The 16,884-nt window shown below is 41.1% G+C and overlaps 1 protein-coding gene across 7 annotated transcripts in view; it reads right to left on the reverse strand.

Annotated features, from left to right (window-relative positions):
* The window catches only part of ebf3b (EBF transcription factor 3b), an 89,495-nt gene extending 79,481 nt beyond the window's left edge, over nt 1-10,014 (reverse strand). For 5 of the 7 annotated variants that reach the window (XM_061790601.1, XM_061790598.1, XM_061790600.1 and 2 more), the window contains exons 1-6: nt 9,850-10,012; nt 9,453-9,609; nt 9,250-9,313; nt 9,092-9,147; nt 7,491-7,564; nt 2,109-2,177 (exon numbers count right to left, since the gene is read on the reverse strand). In XM_061790601.1, the coding sequence (XP_061646585.1) occupies nt 2,109-2,177; nt 7,491-7,564; nt 9,092-9,147; nt 9,250-9,313; nt 9,453-9,609; nt 9,850-9,980 (551 nt within the window). In that variant the 5' untranslated portion in view covers nt 9,981-10,012. Of the gene's footprint in view, nt 1-2,108; nt 2,178-7,490; nt 7,565-9,091; nt 9,148-9,249; nt 9,314-9,452; nt 9,610-9,849 lie in introns of all 7 variants that reach the window. The other 2 variants (XM_061790602.1, XM_061790596.1) reach the window with 2 other exon arrangements.
* Between the last annotated feature and the right edge of the window lie 6,870 nt (nt 10,015-16,884).

Consider the following 16,884-nt stretch of genomic DNA (forward strand, 5'->3'; position numbering starts at 1 on the left):
TAAAATTCAAAAAAATAATAATAATAAATCCAGTTTCTCCCTACCACATGGTGAGAGTTGCGTACATGGAGATGTGCTGCACCCAGAATCCAACCCAGCCTTTGCCTCACCTCCTCAATCCGCACAACACATATTAAGCATGACTTATCCATGCCGGGGGGAGCGATGCGTTTGTTGTCCCACTTGGGATGGGAAAAGGGAAGGTCACAGATATGTGGCAGCTTCCCTCGAGGTGCGAGCAATGCGAGAGAAGGAGAAACACAGGCTGGTAGAAGGAGCGCAGACCTCCCCCAAGGCAGCAATAAATTTTACACCTCCTACTAAAATTCATGCATGAATCACAAGTGAAGGAGTACTGTATTGTGTACAAGTCTTAAGAGTAGGACAGATGCAACGGCATTCATTTGGGTTCCATTCTGTTTAACCCTCCTGTTATGTTTCGGGTCAAATTGACCCATTTTAGCAGTTAAAAGTAGTTTTCAGTGTGAAGTGTAATCAACATATGCAATGAAAATGTTTAATTAACAATAAGATGTAAACACTGTCTATTGCACAATTCACTTTTGGATAATTAAACATGCCCCGGGTCAAACTGACCCATTTTAAAAGTTAAAAGTATTTTTACGGTATGATGTGTGAACTATATTTGACTTACAGTGGAAATGGTTCTTTTCACTTGCATATTTGGGAGTTGACTTAACAATGAGATATAAGCAATGTGAATTGAATATTTTCATTTTTGAATAATTAAACATGCCCCGGGTCAAACTGACCCAGTTTAGCAGTTAAAAGTCTTTTTCTTTTTTTCTTTTTTTGTGAAAGAGCGCGTTATAATCAACATATAATGTGACAATTATCCATTTCACACATTTGGAAGTTGAGTTAACGATTAGATACAAATAATGTTTTTTGGGGATATTAGTTTCAGACACTTTTGAATAATTAAACACACCCTAGGTCAAATGGACCCATTTAAACAGTTTAAAATAAGTTTTGGGTATGAAGTGCAAAATGTAATCAACATACACAATGATAGTAATAATTGGTTCATTTTTCATATTTGGAAGTTTAGTTAATTGGATACAAACAATGTTTATTGGGATATTAGTTTCGGACACTTTTGCATAATTAAACCCAATCTGGCTCAAATTGGCCCGTTTTAAAAGTTAAAAGTATTTATTCAGTATGTAGTGTAAGTGTAATCAATATACACAATGAAAATGGTTCATTTCACCTATTTGGAAGTTGAGTTAACAATTTGGATTGATATCAAAATTGTCTGTTGTGGGATGTTGCGGGATGTGAATTGTCTGTCAGTCCTTTGGGATATTTGCACTTCTGGACACTTTTGGTGAATTAAATCCAAGCTGATCCAGTAACATGATTGTTGTTACTGAGAAACAAACATACCAGGAGGGTTAAGTGAAGTGTCACATTGAAACTCTGTTGTTGTTTTTTTGTTTTGTTTTTTTGTATTTTCATTATGGCATTGGGCCATTGTTGTTTGTGTAGTGATTGATGTAGCTGACTTTTCAACAGCTGATGTGCTAAACGTTTGTCACAATACTGTACTGTACACGTGAAGAACAAGTCAGCACCTTTATCCAGATTCGTGCCAAATGAATAATAAGTCTGAGTGTACGTCTCGCTCCCTGGCAAACAAAAAAGCTGTTTGGTGGAGGTAACGACTGACAGCGTGATAAACAAAAGGGTGTGTGCGAGCCAAATAAACACCAAGTTGCCCAAGCTAATTAGGTATATTCCCAGCGTGATCCTCTAGTGATTGAACCACCTGCGACTGAACAAACCAACCCCCCCCCCCCCCCCCCCCCCACAACCTTCCCTCCACCACCATCCAGGTGGTTGACCGCCCCCTCGGCGCACAGGTAGCTGGGAAAGACCCCCCTCAGCCACTCACACGCCTCCCCGGGCTCAGAAGATGCGAGTCAGCCCAAGCGGGAGCCGTCTGGCACCGTCGAGGGAGGGGAAGGAAGCTCATTTGTTCTCCGGGTTTCATCCCCTCAGCCGTTTAGTCACTTGTTTGACCCCCCCTCTCCCCCACCACCACCACCACCCGCGGGCGAGAGAAGGCGAGCTGGGGGTCTTACCTGTCGATGATCACCGGGTCTGACGGGGTCTCGTTGCGGTTTCCGCAGCTTTTCTTGTCGCAGCATCGGCTGTCGGGACACACATAGGACGTCTCAGAATGATGGATAAACAAAACACACAACAACACCTCCGCCAACATCCAACAATGCGTATTTGCGTGAGCACCGAATCGTAAAAGATGGAATTTTGTACTGATTGTATAAAGTTTTACCCCTCCAAAGCACCTGAAATACATATCAAACTTTTTAAAACACACTAAAGTAGTCCTTTTTTACATTGTAAACATATTTGAAACAAATTGAAAGCATAAAATGTATAGAAAATACTGTATGTATTGTAATGTCTGTGTCCATGCATGTGCCTTTAAGAGGCGGAGCAAGTGCATGTGAGTGTCTGGGTGAGAGCTGTGGCTGATAGCAGCATCTGCGTGAGTGAATGTCTGTTTTAATGTTCTCCCGGCGTTACAAAAATGGCTGAAAAGTGCCTCGATAACTGGCTCTCCTTTCCCACCTACGAAGGCATTACGGTATGTATGCTGTAAAAATACATTTAATAAAAAAGACATGCGATATAGCAGGGTAACACTGTAATAATTAAAAGTTAGAATAACCTCACTTGTGTCCAATTTGTGTTGAAAGCAGTTGTCACTGTCAGAGAAGTATTTGCGCTGATGACATAATTGCCGGACGCTGTGCAACACCGTTACGGTAATTTCCCGCCTTTTCTGGGCAATGATGAATTGCAAATATTTTGTTACGGCTCTGATGCGGTAATTCTCCCGGGTCTCCGTGTGAAAGAGGCGATTAAGAAATTGATCAGCACCCCACAGCAATTACCGAGCGGAAAAGTGGTTTACGTTTCGCTAACTAACAAGCAGAGGCGGTGACCTGTGTCTCAGGGTAGTTCGTAGGTTTTAGCACCTCACTTCTCCCATCCTGTTTTGTGTTGAAAGCAATTATTGCTATCGGACAAGTATTTTGCCTGTTATTGCTGGATGCGGTGTTACTGTGTAAAAGCAAACACGGTTACGGAAATATCCCGCCTCCGCAGAATGGAATAAATACTAGCTATTGAAGGAAAAGCGGAAATACTTTTTCAAATTATTCTCTCCCATTTACTAACTTGCGGAAAATACTTTTTCTCCCGCTCACGAACAAAGACAGCTGGAAACTGGATCTTCAAGAAATTGAAATGTTCCTGTTTGTGTTGAAAGCAATTGCGTGGACGTCGCTATTTGACATGAATACCAGATATTCTGTTTTGACTTGTAATTTTGCTGGGTCTGAAACACGCTATTAGGAAATTGAAAGGGAAATCCCAAAATATTTTCAAAATGATCCTGGCCCCCACCCGTTTCCTAACTTGCGGAAAAGCCTTTTTTGTCCCGCTCGCTATCAAACAGCGATGAAAACATAACCTCCCAAAGCCCAGCGTACGTTTATCGAGCGGCTACCATGCATGAGGCTAACTCGACTGCTTGCATTGATGTTGATGAATAAAAAAAAAAAAAAAAAAAGTGGAAAAACAACATGTTGTGTTGTTTGGCTTATAGCGTTGCAGGGGAGAGGATGCATGGGGGTGGGGAGGGGGGGGGGGGGTTGGAGGCAGGGGAGTCACTTTTCACAGCTTCAGCTTTTGTTTACCTCTAATTGCCAAGCTGCTGTTTCTGAGGGAGATGCAAGGTGCCACCCTCAACCAATATTTCTGCGAGGCATTTATCAATTATGGCCTCAAAAGCACTAATCTATCTTCCACCACATGTTTCAGCCGCAAACACCAAACTCCCCTTAACCCCCCCCCCCCCCTCCGCCTCCCCTTTTACCACGCCAATCCAGAGCTTGCAGCTAGCTGACTCTCACATCCTTTGATTTGAACATGAATTAAAAAAAAAAAAAAAAAAGAGGCAGAAATAAACAAATTCATCATCCGGGCTTCCATTTGAAATGAAAACTCATGAGAATAAGATTGATTTCCACCATATGGTGCAGGAAACCAAACAAAGATTTGTGCAAAGATACTGTCGGGCCAGCTCACTCAGCTTTAAAAAAAATAAAAAATTTAATTTAAAAAAAGATATGTCTGATTTACAGCAGCAATAATCGTGCTGACTTATCATTTTCAGAGCCCAAAGAAATTTAAAAATTTCATGCAGGACTAAAAAAAAAAAAAAAAAAAAAAAAAAAAAAAAAGGGGTTACTGCACTCTTATCTTTTTAAGTTTTTCGATTAACAGCCAAATACTTTTTTCTGACCGAAAAAAAAGCACTCGCCGGCCACATTGTTTAGTTACACTTGCACAACTAAAATACAACAACTCCAAAATGATACCTTTACAAAGACAATTATGCTCATTTATGAGAGATATTAATTCAGCAATGCCTTTTTTTTTTATGGCGCTGAAGTATCCAGTGCACTTCGACACCACTGCAAAGCACCAATAACATCCAAGTGTCTTTCAAAACTGAACATTCTCTCTTTAATCGCAGCAATAACGTAACTTCACTGTCAACTGGATTACTGCCGATATTAATAATAACTGTTATTGCTGTTAAAATCGCCGCTCATGTTTAGCAACTATTCAAAACGGCCATAAGCATTGTTAAATGAAATGCAAATTGAGCATTGTTATCGTTATAAAGTCACATTTTCTGACAGAGCTCCGGCGTTGTTTTCGTGCGGGCGTATCCAATCGTAGCATTGTGCCTGCACTATCGACGCTGATATTATTAATCAAAGCATTCATGATAAAGCCGCGCATATAGCGACACCATTAGTGGTGTTAGCTCCTCTCAATGCAGCAAAAAAACAGCTCTCGGCCTCAAACGGCGCACTTCTACACCACACACATTATTAGTACCTTTGTACTATCTACTGTGTAGAAAAGTAACGCAACTTTGCAATCAACGCAGATCATAACGGCAAAAATAATGATCAAGCAATGCAACGTGCAAGATCTCCTCGTGTGTAGCAACCAAAATGTTAGGAACAGCTCCCACCTGGATTCAGTACACCTCGACAAACACAATGATGAACATACTGTCCATACGTGGCAATCAAAAGAAGGCATAAACATGCTTCAATACACTGCCAAACTGCAAAAAAAAATAAACATACTGTTTGTTCCATTAAGTGTCAATCAAAAGTGAGCTTTCTTTTGAAAAAGGCTATCGCGGCCCTTTTAGATGCTGTATATTATTATAACGTCACCATCAATGGTATTACTGGTCATATCGTTCTTCGGAGCAATAATTATGTATGAGCAAAATATTAGGAGCAGCTCTCAGCTCGATTCAATCCACCACTAACAGCTCTCAGTGCTCGTCTACATCACTGCAAACTGCAATTTAAAAAAAATTTTTTTTTAAAACAGTGTTGTTCAATTAAGTGACAATCAAGGTGTGGCTAATGTATATAATCATAAATTCGCTGTCAATTGTGTTATTGGTCTTCTAGTAACAATAATGATAAAGTAATGGGAGTCATAATAGGCAACCAAAATATTAGGAACAACGCTCAGCGTGATTCAATACACCAATGCTAACTAACTACAATTTAAAAAATAAAAAAGATCAAAGTGAGCGTTAATATAAATGACTGTATATAATACTACGTTCAATGGGATTTCTGGTCATATAGTTATTAATAGCAATAATAATGCAGCTATGTAAAGCATAAAAGGCAGCCAGAATATTAGGGACAGCTCTCACCATGACTCAATTCACTTCTGCAAGCTCTCAAACGACAGCAAGAAATATATTGTTGCGTTGAATGTCGACATTATTATCTTTCTAAAGGCTCCTGGAGCTATTGCAACGGTATATAATAGTCATGTAACTATTATATCAATGGGATTCCTGGTCATATAATTATTGATAACAATACATAATAGGCAGCCAAATTATTAGGAACAGCTCTCAGCGTCAGGCAATACACTTCTTCTACACAAATGCAAACTACAATAATTAACAGATTGCTAAGTTAAGTGAAAATCAAAAGGGCACATGATTATGTTTTTTTTTAGGGCCTGCATGTCATAGTAATGTCACTACTCTGTTAATAAAGTTAGGTTAAAATATATTATGGTGAACAATATTGTAATGCAATGTAAGTCAATAAGCAGCCAAATTTTTAGCAACAGCAATACACTTCTACAACCAATACAAACTATAATAATAACCATAGTCCTTACTGTATATTTAAAAAATATATAGTGTAATGTACTGTCACGGGGATTGACGGTCATATATTTATTAAAATCACAATAGGCAACCAAAAATGGAATTGGAAGAGCAATACACCTGCAACAAATGCAAACTGCAATAATAGTCCGATATTGTATATCATACGAATGTAACTGATCATATATGTATTAGTAATAGCAAGCAAAATATTCGGAACAGCTCTCAGTCCGATGCAATATGAACTACCGATGCAAACTACAATCATAAACATACAGACCAATATAATGTCACGTCTCCTAATCCAAATATTAGGAGGAGCTCTGAGTGCAACGCAATACATTGCGACACACAATGCAAACTACAATAATAAACATAGTCCTATATTGTGTATATTAGTAATGTAACTACTGGTCCCATAAGCAAAATATTAGGCACAGCTTTCCTCGTGATGCAGTCCACTTCTACAATAATAAAGCCAGTTTTAAATGAATACCCCTCACATAACGGCAATTATTATTATTATTAATATTTATTTTATTTTATTTTTTTGGGAGCACATGTGTTGGATCTCAGGTGTCCCTAATGTTATGTCCGTGCACATATATATAAAGTGATGGATGCGCGTACAAATTGAATGTGAGTGATGAGTTTGTGTAAGGAGGAGAGGAGGGGGATTGGAGGGTGGGGGGGGGCAAAGAAAGAACATATGATGCATGCACTTTGCAATTGAAACAATTCAGCAATAATAATAAAAAGAGGAGAGGTGTGTGTGTGTGTGTGAGGTGGGGGGGGGGGGGGGGGGGGTCGACAATAACAACAAAAGGCGTTTCTTCTTCTTCCGTGACAGCGTTTGAATGGCAGCGCAACGTGAGAGGCGAATGCGTGCGCAAAATGTGTGCGCAAACTGCTAAAAGGCTCGCTGATCAGTGCTGACAGCTGGGATCAAGTGTACCACACGACTACACTCCCAAATGTAATAGGAACGATCATAAAAAAAAAATTATAAAAAAAAAACAAAAAAAAAACAGACGTATATATGTAACTCTGCATGCCTCGCGTTTAAAACTTGCCACCCACTCTTTGCGATGCCAGCAAAATGGGAGTTGAGTCACATTTCACATGAAAGGGAAATTTGGGGAAATTTGGGGAAATTCATGATATCAGATGAGGGGAAAAGAAAAAAAACAATTCCCAGTCTTACCTGCACATGATTTCGTGAGTCAGGAGAACTCTGCACATTTCTGGATTCTTGTCTTGGCCCTCATAAACTATGGCCTGTGTGGAAATGCAAAAAAAAATGACATTGAAATATTGGAAATACATAATGAATAATATATACCGTCATAATATTCAATTAATGTTTTTTTTTTTTTTTGCATGAACTCTTTAACACGTTTGAAAACACATTTTATAATCAGAAATTGTGCATATATGAAAATGTATTATATTAACATCAGACTAATATATAAAAATGTCATATTTTTCCCCCCACACAGCTCGTATTGATGAATTTCCAAATACTAATAATTCCAATGTGTATTGTTTTCCCTCCCATTTAATCCACTTAAGACGGACAGACTGACAGGGGCGCGCGTGTGTGTGTGTGGGGTGGGGGGGTCTGGCGGGGGGGGGTGTATTTTCGCTCCAATAGAAGTGTCATCAATATGCTTATAATCTGGGGATATTTGGGGGAAAGTGTTAATGGGCAATCTGTTGTTTATTTTTGAGCCGCTAACAATGATCTTTTCTGTGGATAAAACGCGGCTGTCTGGCGGTGCACGCTCGAGTAATTTTTGAGCATTGGCTGAAACAGATGGCGTGGAGCTATCAGTTCTGCCGCCCTCCATCCCTCCTCCTCGTCATCCTCATCCTCATCCTCATCCTCCGGTTTCTAAGGAGACCTCGCTATTCTCCACCGGCACCTTTTTTTTTTTTTTCTTTAATAACTTCCCACTATAATAAACCAATTTGCAGTCGTTAATTATCATATATATATATATATATATATATATATTTATATATTTATTTTTTAATTGTATTTTTCACGTGTTTAAAAAAAGAGACATTACAAGTGATTTTTTTATTTCTTTTATTTTATTAGAACAATTTTCCATTGTGCGATTTATCCTTATTGTGTTTGATTTATGTGGCCGTTTTGCAGCCGAGGAAACAGAAATCCATAAATTGCTTGTTCTGCGTCATTGACTCGCATCATTGGCGCAGGAACGTGTGCGTGCGCGTGTGCGTGCGTGCGCGCGCGTGTGTGTGTGAACGGTGGCCCCGTCGCCAGGTCACGTCACGGCTCACATTTTTTTTTTGATTTGTTTTTTATTTTTTTTTAATTGTATTTAATATATGAACAATGAACAAATTATCAACATCTTAATTTGAGTTATAAATTTAAAAAAAAAAAATGGACGGCGTGCGGCGTGTGTTTGCCCTTCAAAAAAAAAAAAGATTTATTATTTTTTTTTAAAAACGCGCACGTGATAAATATAAGATGGGCTGCGTTTAGTTTTCCTCTTTTTTTCCTGATCTAGGTTTCACCTCGCAGCCTGGGCGAGAAAAGGGATCATATGGAGCAGACGTCCTGTTTCAATTTTTAATGTTGGACAAAGTGACTCTCGCAGGCTTTCAGCTTCTCCTGTTACATATTATATCTATTCTTTATTTTTATTTTATTATTAGTATTTTATTACACCCCCCCCCCCCCTCCACCACCACCACCACCACCACCCCCGCCCACTCCCACGCATGCACGTGCCCCCAGCCCACCACCACCACCACCCCAATGCAACTTACCTGCTTCGTCATCGAATCGATTAGCCGAATGTAAAGATCCTGTTCTGTTCTGACGCCTGAACACAGGAAATGTTTTATTATTTTTTTTAAATATATATATATATATATTGATTAGAAATATCAACTCTTACAATATCATGAGTCATATTTGCACTCACCGTTACTGTACAATAACTGTAGTTTGTAATGTATCCCATTGTTGGTTTTTTCACTGGTTGGCTCCTGCAAGAAGGGGGAAAAAAAATCAATAAAGCAATAAACAAAAATATATATAAATTGTGATTTTTGACTTTTTTTTTAAATGTTTAATATTTAGGGTTTTTTCTTTTTGTTTCTTGATTGCTTGTTTTTTCTCCCTTACTTTTTCTTTCTCCACAAAGTCGACGAAAGCCGTCCTCTCGATTTCCACAGGCTGTCCCTGCCTGTCGTACAGCGCCAGGACGAAGTGGAAGAAATTGGACTTCCTGAGGTTGGACGGGGGCTGCTTCTCGTAGTGCGCCCGGGCCAGGCCGACTCCACTGCGAGGGAGGGATGAAAGAAAAAACCAGTAAAAAAAAAAAAATGTTGTTTGTTTTTTTAAATAAAAAGTTGAATCTCGGCAATTGGACTCTTTTTGTTTGTGGAAGACGTTCACGTCTTCCACAAACAAAAAGAGTCCAAATGCCGAGATTCAACTTTCACGAGGATGTATTGAATATTTTATTCTTTTTTTTTTTTTTGGTGGTGGTGGTGGTGGTGGTGGGGGGACCCAATGGTACCTTTGCGCGGCCGTGTTGGCGTCCACGACCCCGGCCGTGTGCATCCACGAGCGCACCGAGTTGAGCCCACCGAGCGGTTCCTCCTTCATGGTCGTGCCGCCCCGCGGTATCGTCTCCTGAATCCCAAACATCGAGCCTCCTGCGTGGGGTGGGGGGGGGGGGAAATTTACCCACGGATTTAAAAAAAAAAAAAAAAAAAAAAAAAAAGGCACAAAAAAGCTAAATTAAACAAAAAAAAGGAGTGAAAGGTGGAAGTGGACGAGAGAGGAGGGAGGGGGGGGGGGGTAAAGGGTCCACACCACGCGTGTCGCTTATCCGTCCGAAAGTCCACGCAGGTCCGCTTTCCCTCGTCTCTCCGTCCGGTGTGAACAAATCTCAAAAGTGCTCGAGTGGGTTAAGAGAGATATCCACACACACGAGCGTCAAGAAAAAAAAAAAAAAAAAAAAAAAATGATGCGATATTATTGTTTTGTTTTGTTTTGGTCTTTTTTTTTTTCCCTTTTTTTTTTTTTTTTTTTGTGGAGGAATACAAAAATGATTGTGTTCGTGGGTGATGCTGCTCTCAAAGTGGACACATCCCCGAAGCACCGGCGTCCAAAACCTTCAGGACTTGACGAAAAAAAAAAAAAAGAAAAAAAAATAGAAAGCCCCACTCGTGGCGGTGCTGGGTAGGGGGGGGGGGGGAAAGGTGCCTCTTCTTGTTCTTCTCCAAACACGGATCGCCAGTGGAAGGTGTTCCACGCTACACGCGAGATGTGGAAGTGGCGGTGGAGGAGAAGAGGGGCCCCGTTCCGTCGCTCGTTCGCTCGTTCGCGTCGTTCGCGTCGTTCGCGTCGTGGCGCGGCGTGGCGTGGCGCACGCTGGATGGGAACATGCAAAACTAAGCCCTCTTTCCCCGAGGACTGCACTCTTTCCCGGGAGCCAAAACTCTAAACCCACGGGAGCGGGGCCGTCACTGGATGACGTAGCGGCAGGGGCGGGGCTTTGACCATATACGGCGGCGTGACGCTTCCTGTTTCCAAAGCGCCGAGCGGCGGAGAGATTTGCCTCGTCCGCTTTTCACCTCCTCTTCTATTCCATTGTAGGCCCTTGCAATGTGGTGAGTCGGATTTTTTATTTTTTTTTTTCAATCATCCTATATGGAATACAAACAAATAAAACATTTAAAAATGCAGAAGAATTAATCCAAGCATCACATGCAAAATAAACAGTTGTAATTGTATTAACGCCATCATTCACGTGTGCAGTCATGGTCATAAATCATGTTTTGATTGTGTGTATGTTTTCATTATTGTACTTTTTTTTAACCAGTATAAATAAAATGTGATTCCCCCCCCCCCCCAAAAAAAAATTTACATTTCCCTATAATAACATTTCTACACACAAACTACACTAAAAATAAGTCATTTTGAATGCACTGAATTCGAACATGTGGATGATTAAAATGTTATTATTCTATTTTACGTCAGCTTTGCCGCATTTTAATCCTGCGCAACCGATGTTCATGTTCAAATTAAGTACTTTTTACAGCGTCGTCTTCTTTTATTACACGCAAGTGCCGGAAAATCAGTAATAATAAGACACATCTTCATCTTTTTTTTTTCTTCTTTTTTTTTTTTCTTAAGAACTGTCTTGCATGCTCCTCGGTCCGAGCAGTTCGCTTCATTAGTGGTGAAAAGGAGGATGAGGAGGAGTAGAAGGAGGAGGAGGAAGAGGAGGAGGAGGAGGAGGAGGAGGAGGAGGGATGCCTGCTTCATCCTGAGCAATCTATCTAGCCGGTGCTGAGGGTTAATAGCTGCTGCCAAAGATAAGTGAATTATAAGCTGTTGCTTTCACCTCCGCGCAAATCTATTGCCAAATTGAGCTTTTCACACACACGCGCGCACCAAATATATATATATATATATAATAATAAAATAACGTGTGCAAAATGATGACAATATTTTGCACACATTTCCGAGTCGCTTATGACAAAAAGTTAACCCCTGATTGCACGCCCTTTTTTTTTTTTGCCTCTTTTTAAATCAGATTTTTTTTTTTTCTCCAAAGCAAATCCTCTTTAGAGATCAGATACTGTTGACTGGAGAGGAGCCGCCACACACACACACACACGCGCGCGCGCGCGCACACACACACACACCCACGCGCGCGCGCACAATGTGTCGGTATAACGATGGCGTCCTGAAAGGGACTTTTTTTTTTTTTTTTTTTTTAAAGCGTATATTTGACAACAAATGCAGCTGGCCCCCGCTCGTTGTGGACATATTAGCGGTGGAAATGAATGCAAATCTGTGTGCTGCAGCCATCTGGACGTGCAGAGACCAAGAGAGAGAGAGGAAAGAGGGGCGTCAGTCAGCTGAGCCCCCTTTTCACTCTTGGTGCATGGTGGTGGTTTTCAGCCATGCAAAAATCAATCATTAACAGGGGGGGGGGGGGGGGGAATCAAAAATGTAATTATAAACATTTTTTTTTTTTAAGGGGGAGAGGAGGTGCAAAGATGGGTGGGGGGGGGGGGGGGTACCACGTGACCCCTACTGTCTCCCACCTCTTTCTTGTGTTGACCTCCACTGATATGGAATCAAACTCCCAATGAGGGCTTCCGGTGTGTGCAGCACACCCAGGGTGGCGCGCGTTGAATTTACGGGGCGAGGCCCTTCATGATCGCCCCCAAATTTGCATGTAAATGGCCGACATCAGCCTCCGACGCGTGCCAGGGGCCAGCGGGCCTCCCAGATGTCGCGGCAAAGTCAATCAGCCGGCCGCTGCCCAGCTGTCCATCCCACAAATGCGCGCATCCCGCACATTTCATCTGCAGCACAATCACATTTCAATATAGTTGTGCTTTTGAAAGCAAAAAAAAAAAAAAGGCGCTTTTGTTGCTGGGCGCTCACCTGCATCGTGATGTATGTTTTCATGGTTCTTTATTAAAGGGATCTTTTGTCGATTAATTATTAATTACACGCACGCCCACGGTGCCTTGCAAATTCTTAATGATTAGAGAGGCAGCCCACGCAGCAACCTTACATTTTTGTCCCCCTTTCACTGGAAACTATATTTTTATTGATTTTTCATGGTTAGTTCTTTCACCGGAAAGTAGGTTTTAGTTTCATATATTGGATTCATTTTGAATGGTTTCTTTCACTAAAACGTATTTTAGTCGTATGATTATTTAGCCGTTTGGACGTGTTAAAAAAAAAATTCGCCCCAAAATGTTTTCAAAGATTTGCAATTGTTTATTTCACCTAAACCATATTTTTAAAATGACTCTCCCATCCTCGTAACTCAAAACACATTTTAATATATTAATTTGTAATCCTTGACACATTTTAATTTAATCTTTGCATGTATTCGTAATTATTTGTCACCAAATTATTGATATTGTAACATTTACGTTGCTTTTTAACGAGCGTTTTCCCATGTTTCTTTTATTAAATATGCTAACATTTTCATTGAGTTCTAAGGATTATTTCCCAATGTCTTCTTTCACTCTAATCTTTTCATTGATTCCAAATGTTGGTTTCACCCAAAACACTTTTTCATTGTAAAATATGGATTTTAATGAAATGGAAATGGTTCCCCCCCCCCCCCCCAGCCACAAACACGTTTTATTACATATAATCATTTTCTCGTGATAATAAAACACATTTTTGGGTTCATTAAAAATAAAAGTGTTCACATGTAGCTCACAATTAAAATGAAAGCATCCCCCATTCCACACGCACGAAACAGATTAGAACGAGACATAAAAAGGAACAATTATGGGGTATTTTTGGCATTTTCTTTTTAGCATGGTAAAAACATATTACAGCCAAGAGGAGTGATGGGATCGATTTTGGTCGAGCCGATAGACGGACAGCGCCCCTCTTTGGCAACATACATTTTTTTTTCTTCCTCCCACTTCCACGAGGAGCCAAAATCTCGACGAGGATTTTAGCGAGGAAAGAAAAAAAAAGACCTAAAATAAACGCTTATATGTGTATTTTCATTTCTTCACTACTATTATTATTATTATTATGACTATTATTATTATTATGAATGGCTTTGAAAAATGTTGCATCCGTATGAGAATGAATGAAAAAGCCCAATTGTGTCTAGCGAGGCCAGGAAGACGCGCGTGGAGAATAATAATAAATACAAATAATTATTATAATAATGATAATACGTTGAGTGTTCTGCTGTGACGTCACATTCGGTGTCCAACTTATATTGTGTGCACTGGTGAGTTGTGTCAAGGGCATCAATGTGTGTGTGCGTGTGCGCGCGAGCTCTATTTGCATTTCCATTCTGATGTGGAAAAGATTATTATTTTTTTTTTTATACCCGCGCGCGCTTCCGAGCCTCGCGGCGCAGTCTGTGGGCGAATTACATTTTAAAAGAAGGCGAGAGAAATTAAATAAGAAACCGAGACCACTTCAGGGCTATTAACATCTAAAATATCCCTTGGAAATTTCCACCGGAATACACATGACCAAAAAAAAAAAAATAAAAAATACCCAGGGTGCCATCACTCTCATGCAGACCGCCGCCCCCCCCCCCCCCTCATTACAACACCCCCCCCCCCCCCCCCCTTCAATCCAATCCTAGTGGTGTCCATCACCGCTGATTTAAATAAAAGTTCGACGCGTTTCTTGAGTGGTGTCAAAGAGGGAGAAGGCAATAAATAGTGATTATTCAGCCATAAGTGGGAACATATTAACTTGAAGGCCAAATGAAGACTTCCAAAAGGTCACATTTGAAATCTCATCATCGGGCGGGGCTCCGGTCACGTGTCTACCGGACGTAATCATAAGCAACAAAGTACACCAAACGTGATCATAAGCTGAGTGTAACAAAGTCCTAAAACAAGGATCGGCAACCTACGGCCCATGGGCCACAAACAGCCCACCAAAGCGTTTTGATCCAGCTGACAGTAAAGTTCGAAAAAACAAATAAAACCTCAGAAAAAAATGTTAGAAAAAGCCCCAAAACATTCAACCCACAAATGCTTACCATATATAATAATAAACATATGTTTAGGTGCTTGCATCTATTTTTTTCTCTCCATACAATTAGGCTAGGAAAACAGTTGCCCAGCCCCTCGATTTAAAAAAAAAAAAAAAACCTGCCTCAGTTATGTATAGAGGTTAGAATATGAGGTGTGTCAGAAAAGTTCCAGGACTGTTTTCCCTTCAACGTGGGCCAGACGATCGACCGGCACACCTAAAAAGACATCCAGTGACGTTTCCTTCGTTCAGTGCGCGAGAAGAGGTGATCGCCATGACAACGCACCCGCTCACAATGCCCTGAGCTTCGCACAGTTCCTGGCCGAGAAGAACATCGCCGTGCTGGAGCAACCTTCCTGCTCAACCGACCTGATTATTTTCCTTGCTTCCTGAACCTTGAGAGGGGCATCCAGGGGACACACTTTGAAGACCCGGGCAACATCAAGATGGCCACAACAACAGAGCTGAAGAAGGGAATAACTTGTAGTTTACATTTGAAATACATCTTGGGCGACAACAGTCCTGAAACTTTTCCGACACACCTTGTATATCTTGACACTTGTGTTCAGTGAGAATCAAATGATTAACTCCACAGTACTGGTGATGGCAAAGAGGTAAGGTGTGACATAAAACCAGAAATTGGTAGTCTTAAAGTTGCCTATGAGTCATATTTGTATGTTTTCAGAAAACAAGAAAAAAAAAAAAAAAACACAACAAAAATCCACTTGCCTCGATTCAACCTTTGCGACTGAGAATCTACAAACATGAAGAAAAAACAAAAATGTTTGATCAAACACAATGGTGTTTTGTTATTGATGTTGTGACAGTAAGTTAAAAATGACTTGGGCAATTACGCCATTAGGCTAACAAAAGTGTCCTGGCTGCTCAGTACAAAATGGCTAACGTGACGAGTCACATCCTGGACACGTTCAACTAATTATTAACAGTGGATAACTACAAAATATTCTTCTGTCTTCATGTACATCATTTCATCACATGATACATCATTAACAGCAATGTGGCGCTAATGAAGGCGCCTCCTCCTGTGTTGTTGTTTTTATTTTTTTTCCAGCGATGCAGCGCGACTTCTTGCACTCCGCCGGCATCCGCGCCGAGCGCCGAGGTGCGTGGCTATTAACAGAAATGTTAATTGTGATGTCACGAGAGCGGGAGTCAAGGTGAAAGCTACACGGCGAGAAAGAAGACCAAGAAGAAGAAGAAGTGTATGCTAAAAATAATCCACCAGCACACAATGATCCTGCAGAGTAGTGTTTGTGGCAAGGGACCTTTTTTTTTTTTTCCAAGAGGTGGGGGGGGGGGGGGGGGGGGAAAGAGGAAGTCAATGAATTGGAAAGCTACATTTTTGTTGTCTTTGTTTCAAAAGGCCTTGTTTTCCCCTGCAAATTGTATAATGCTGCTCTTTGTTCTACACGCCACATGAATAGCTTGTCCTGAGCGAGTACACGCTCGCGCGCGCGCACACACACACACACACACACACACACAAACACACACTGAGGAACTGATCATCTTAAAAAAAGCAACGCCCTGATGCTCACTTGGCCTACTTTGCAGTGGGAAGGGGAGCGCCATTCCGGGGAGGGGCGGCCACGGGAGAGTGCGGCGGATGTTCACGCATTCTGGGAAAGACGGCGAGAGTGATGCGCGTCAACATCTTCTTCCCCGAGCACGTTCGCCCCCCACGTGCTTCCTGTCCTCGTTGCACGACGGCAATGTAACCCGAAATTTGTACAGCGTCGTAGGCTCTCACTAGCCCACGCTAACGCAGCAGTAAAGTCACAATTACAGTTCGTAACCTGGAAACGTTGTCGTGTTCCTTTCTCAAATAAAAGTGCTACCTTGACTCACAAGCGCCCCAACTTACAAAATGGTCTAAATTTATTTAGCTTTGTGTTGCGTGCAGAATTTGACTTACAAGGGAGCTTCAGGCACTCCGCCACTAGATATCGGCAGCGAATTTGACAACATCCAGACACCATCTGTTCATGCGGTTAACTCGCAGTGAAAGTGCAGTGACAGTTGTGTTTTATGC

The sequence above is a fragment of the Phyllopteryx taeniolatus genome, chromosome 11 (genome assembly GCF_024500385.1).
Source record: "Phyllopteryx taeniolatus isolate TA_2022b chromosome 11, UOR_Ptae_1.2, whole genome shotgun sequence".
NCBI classification, from domain to species: Eukaryota; Metazoa; Chordata; class Actinopteri; order Syngnathiformes; family Syngnathidae; genus Phyllopteryx; species Phyllopteryx taeniolatus.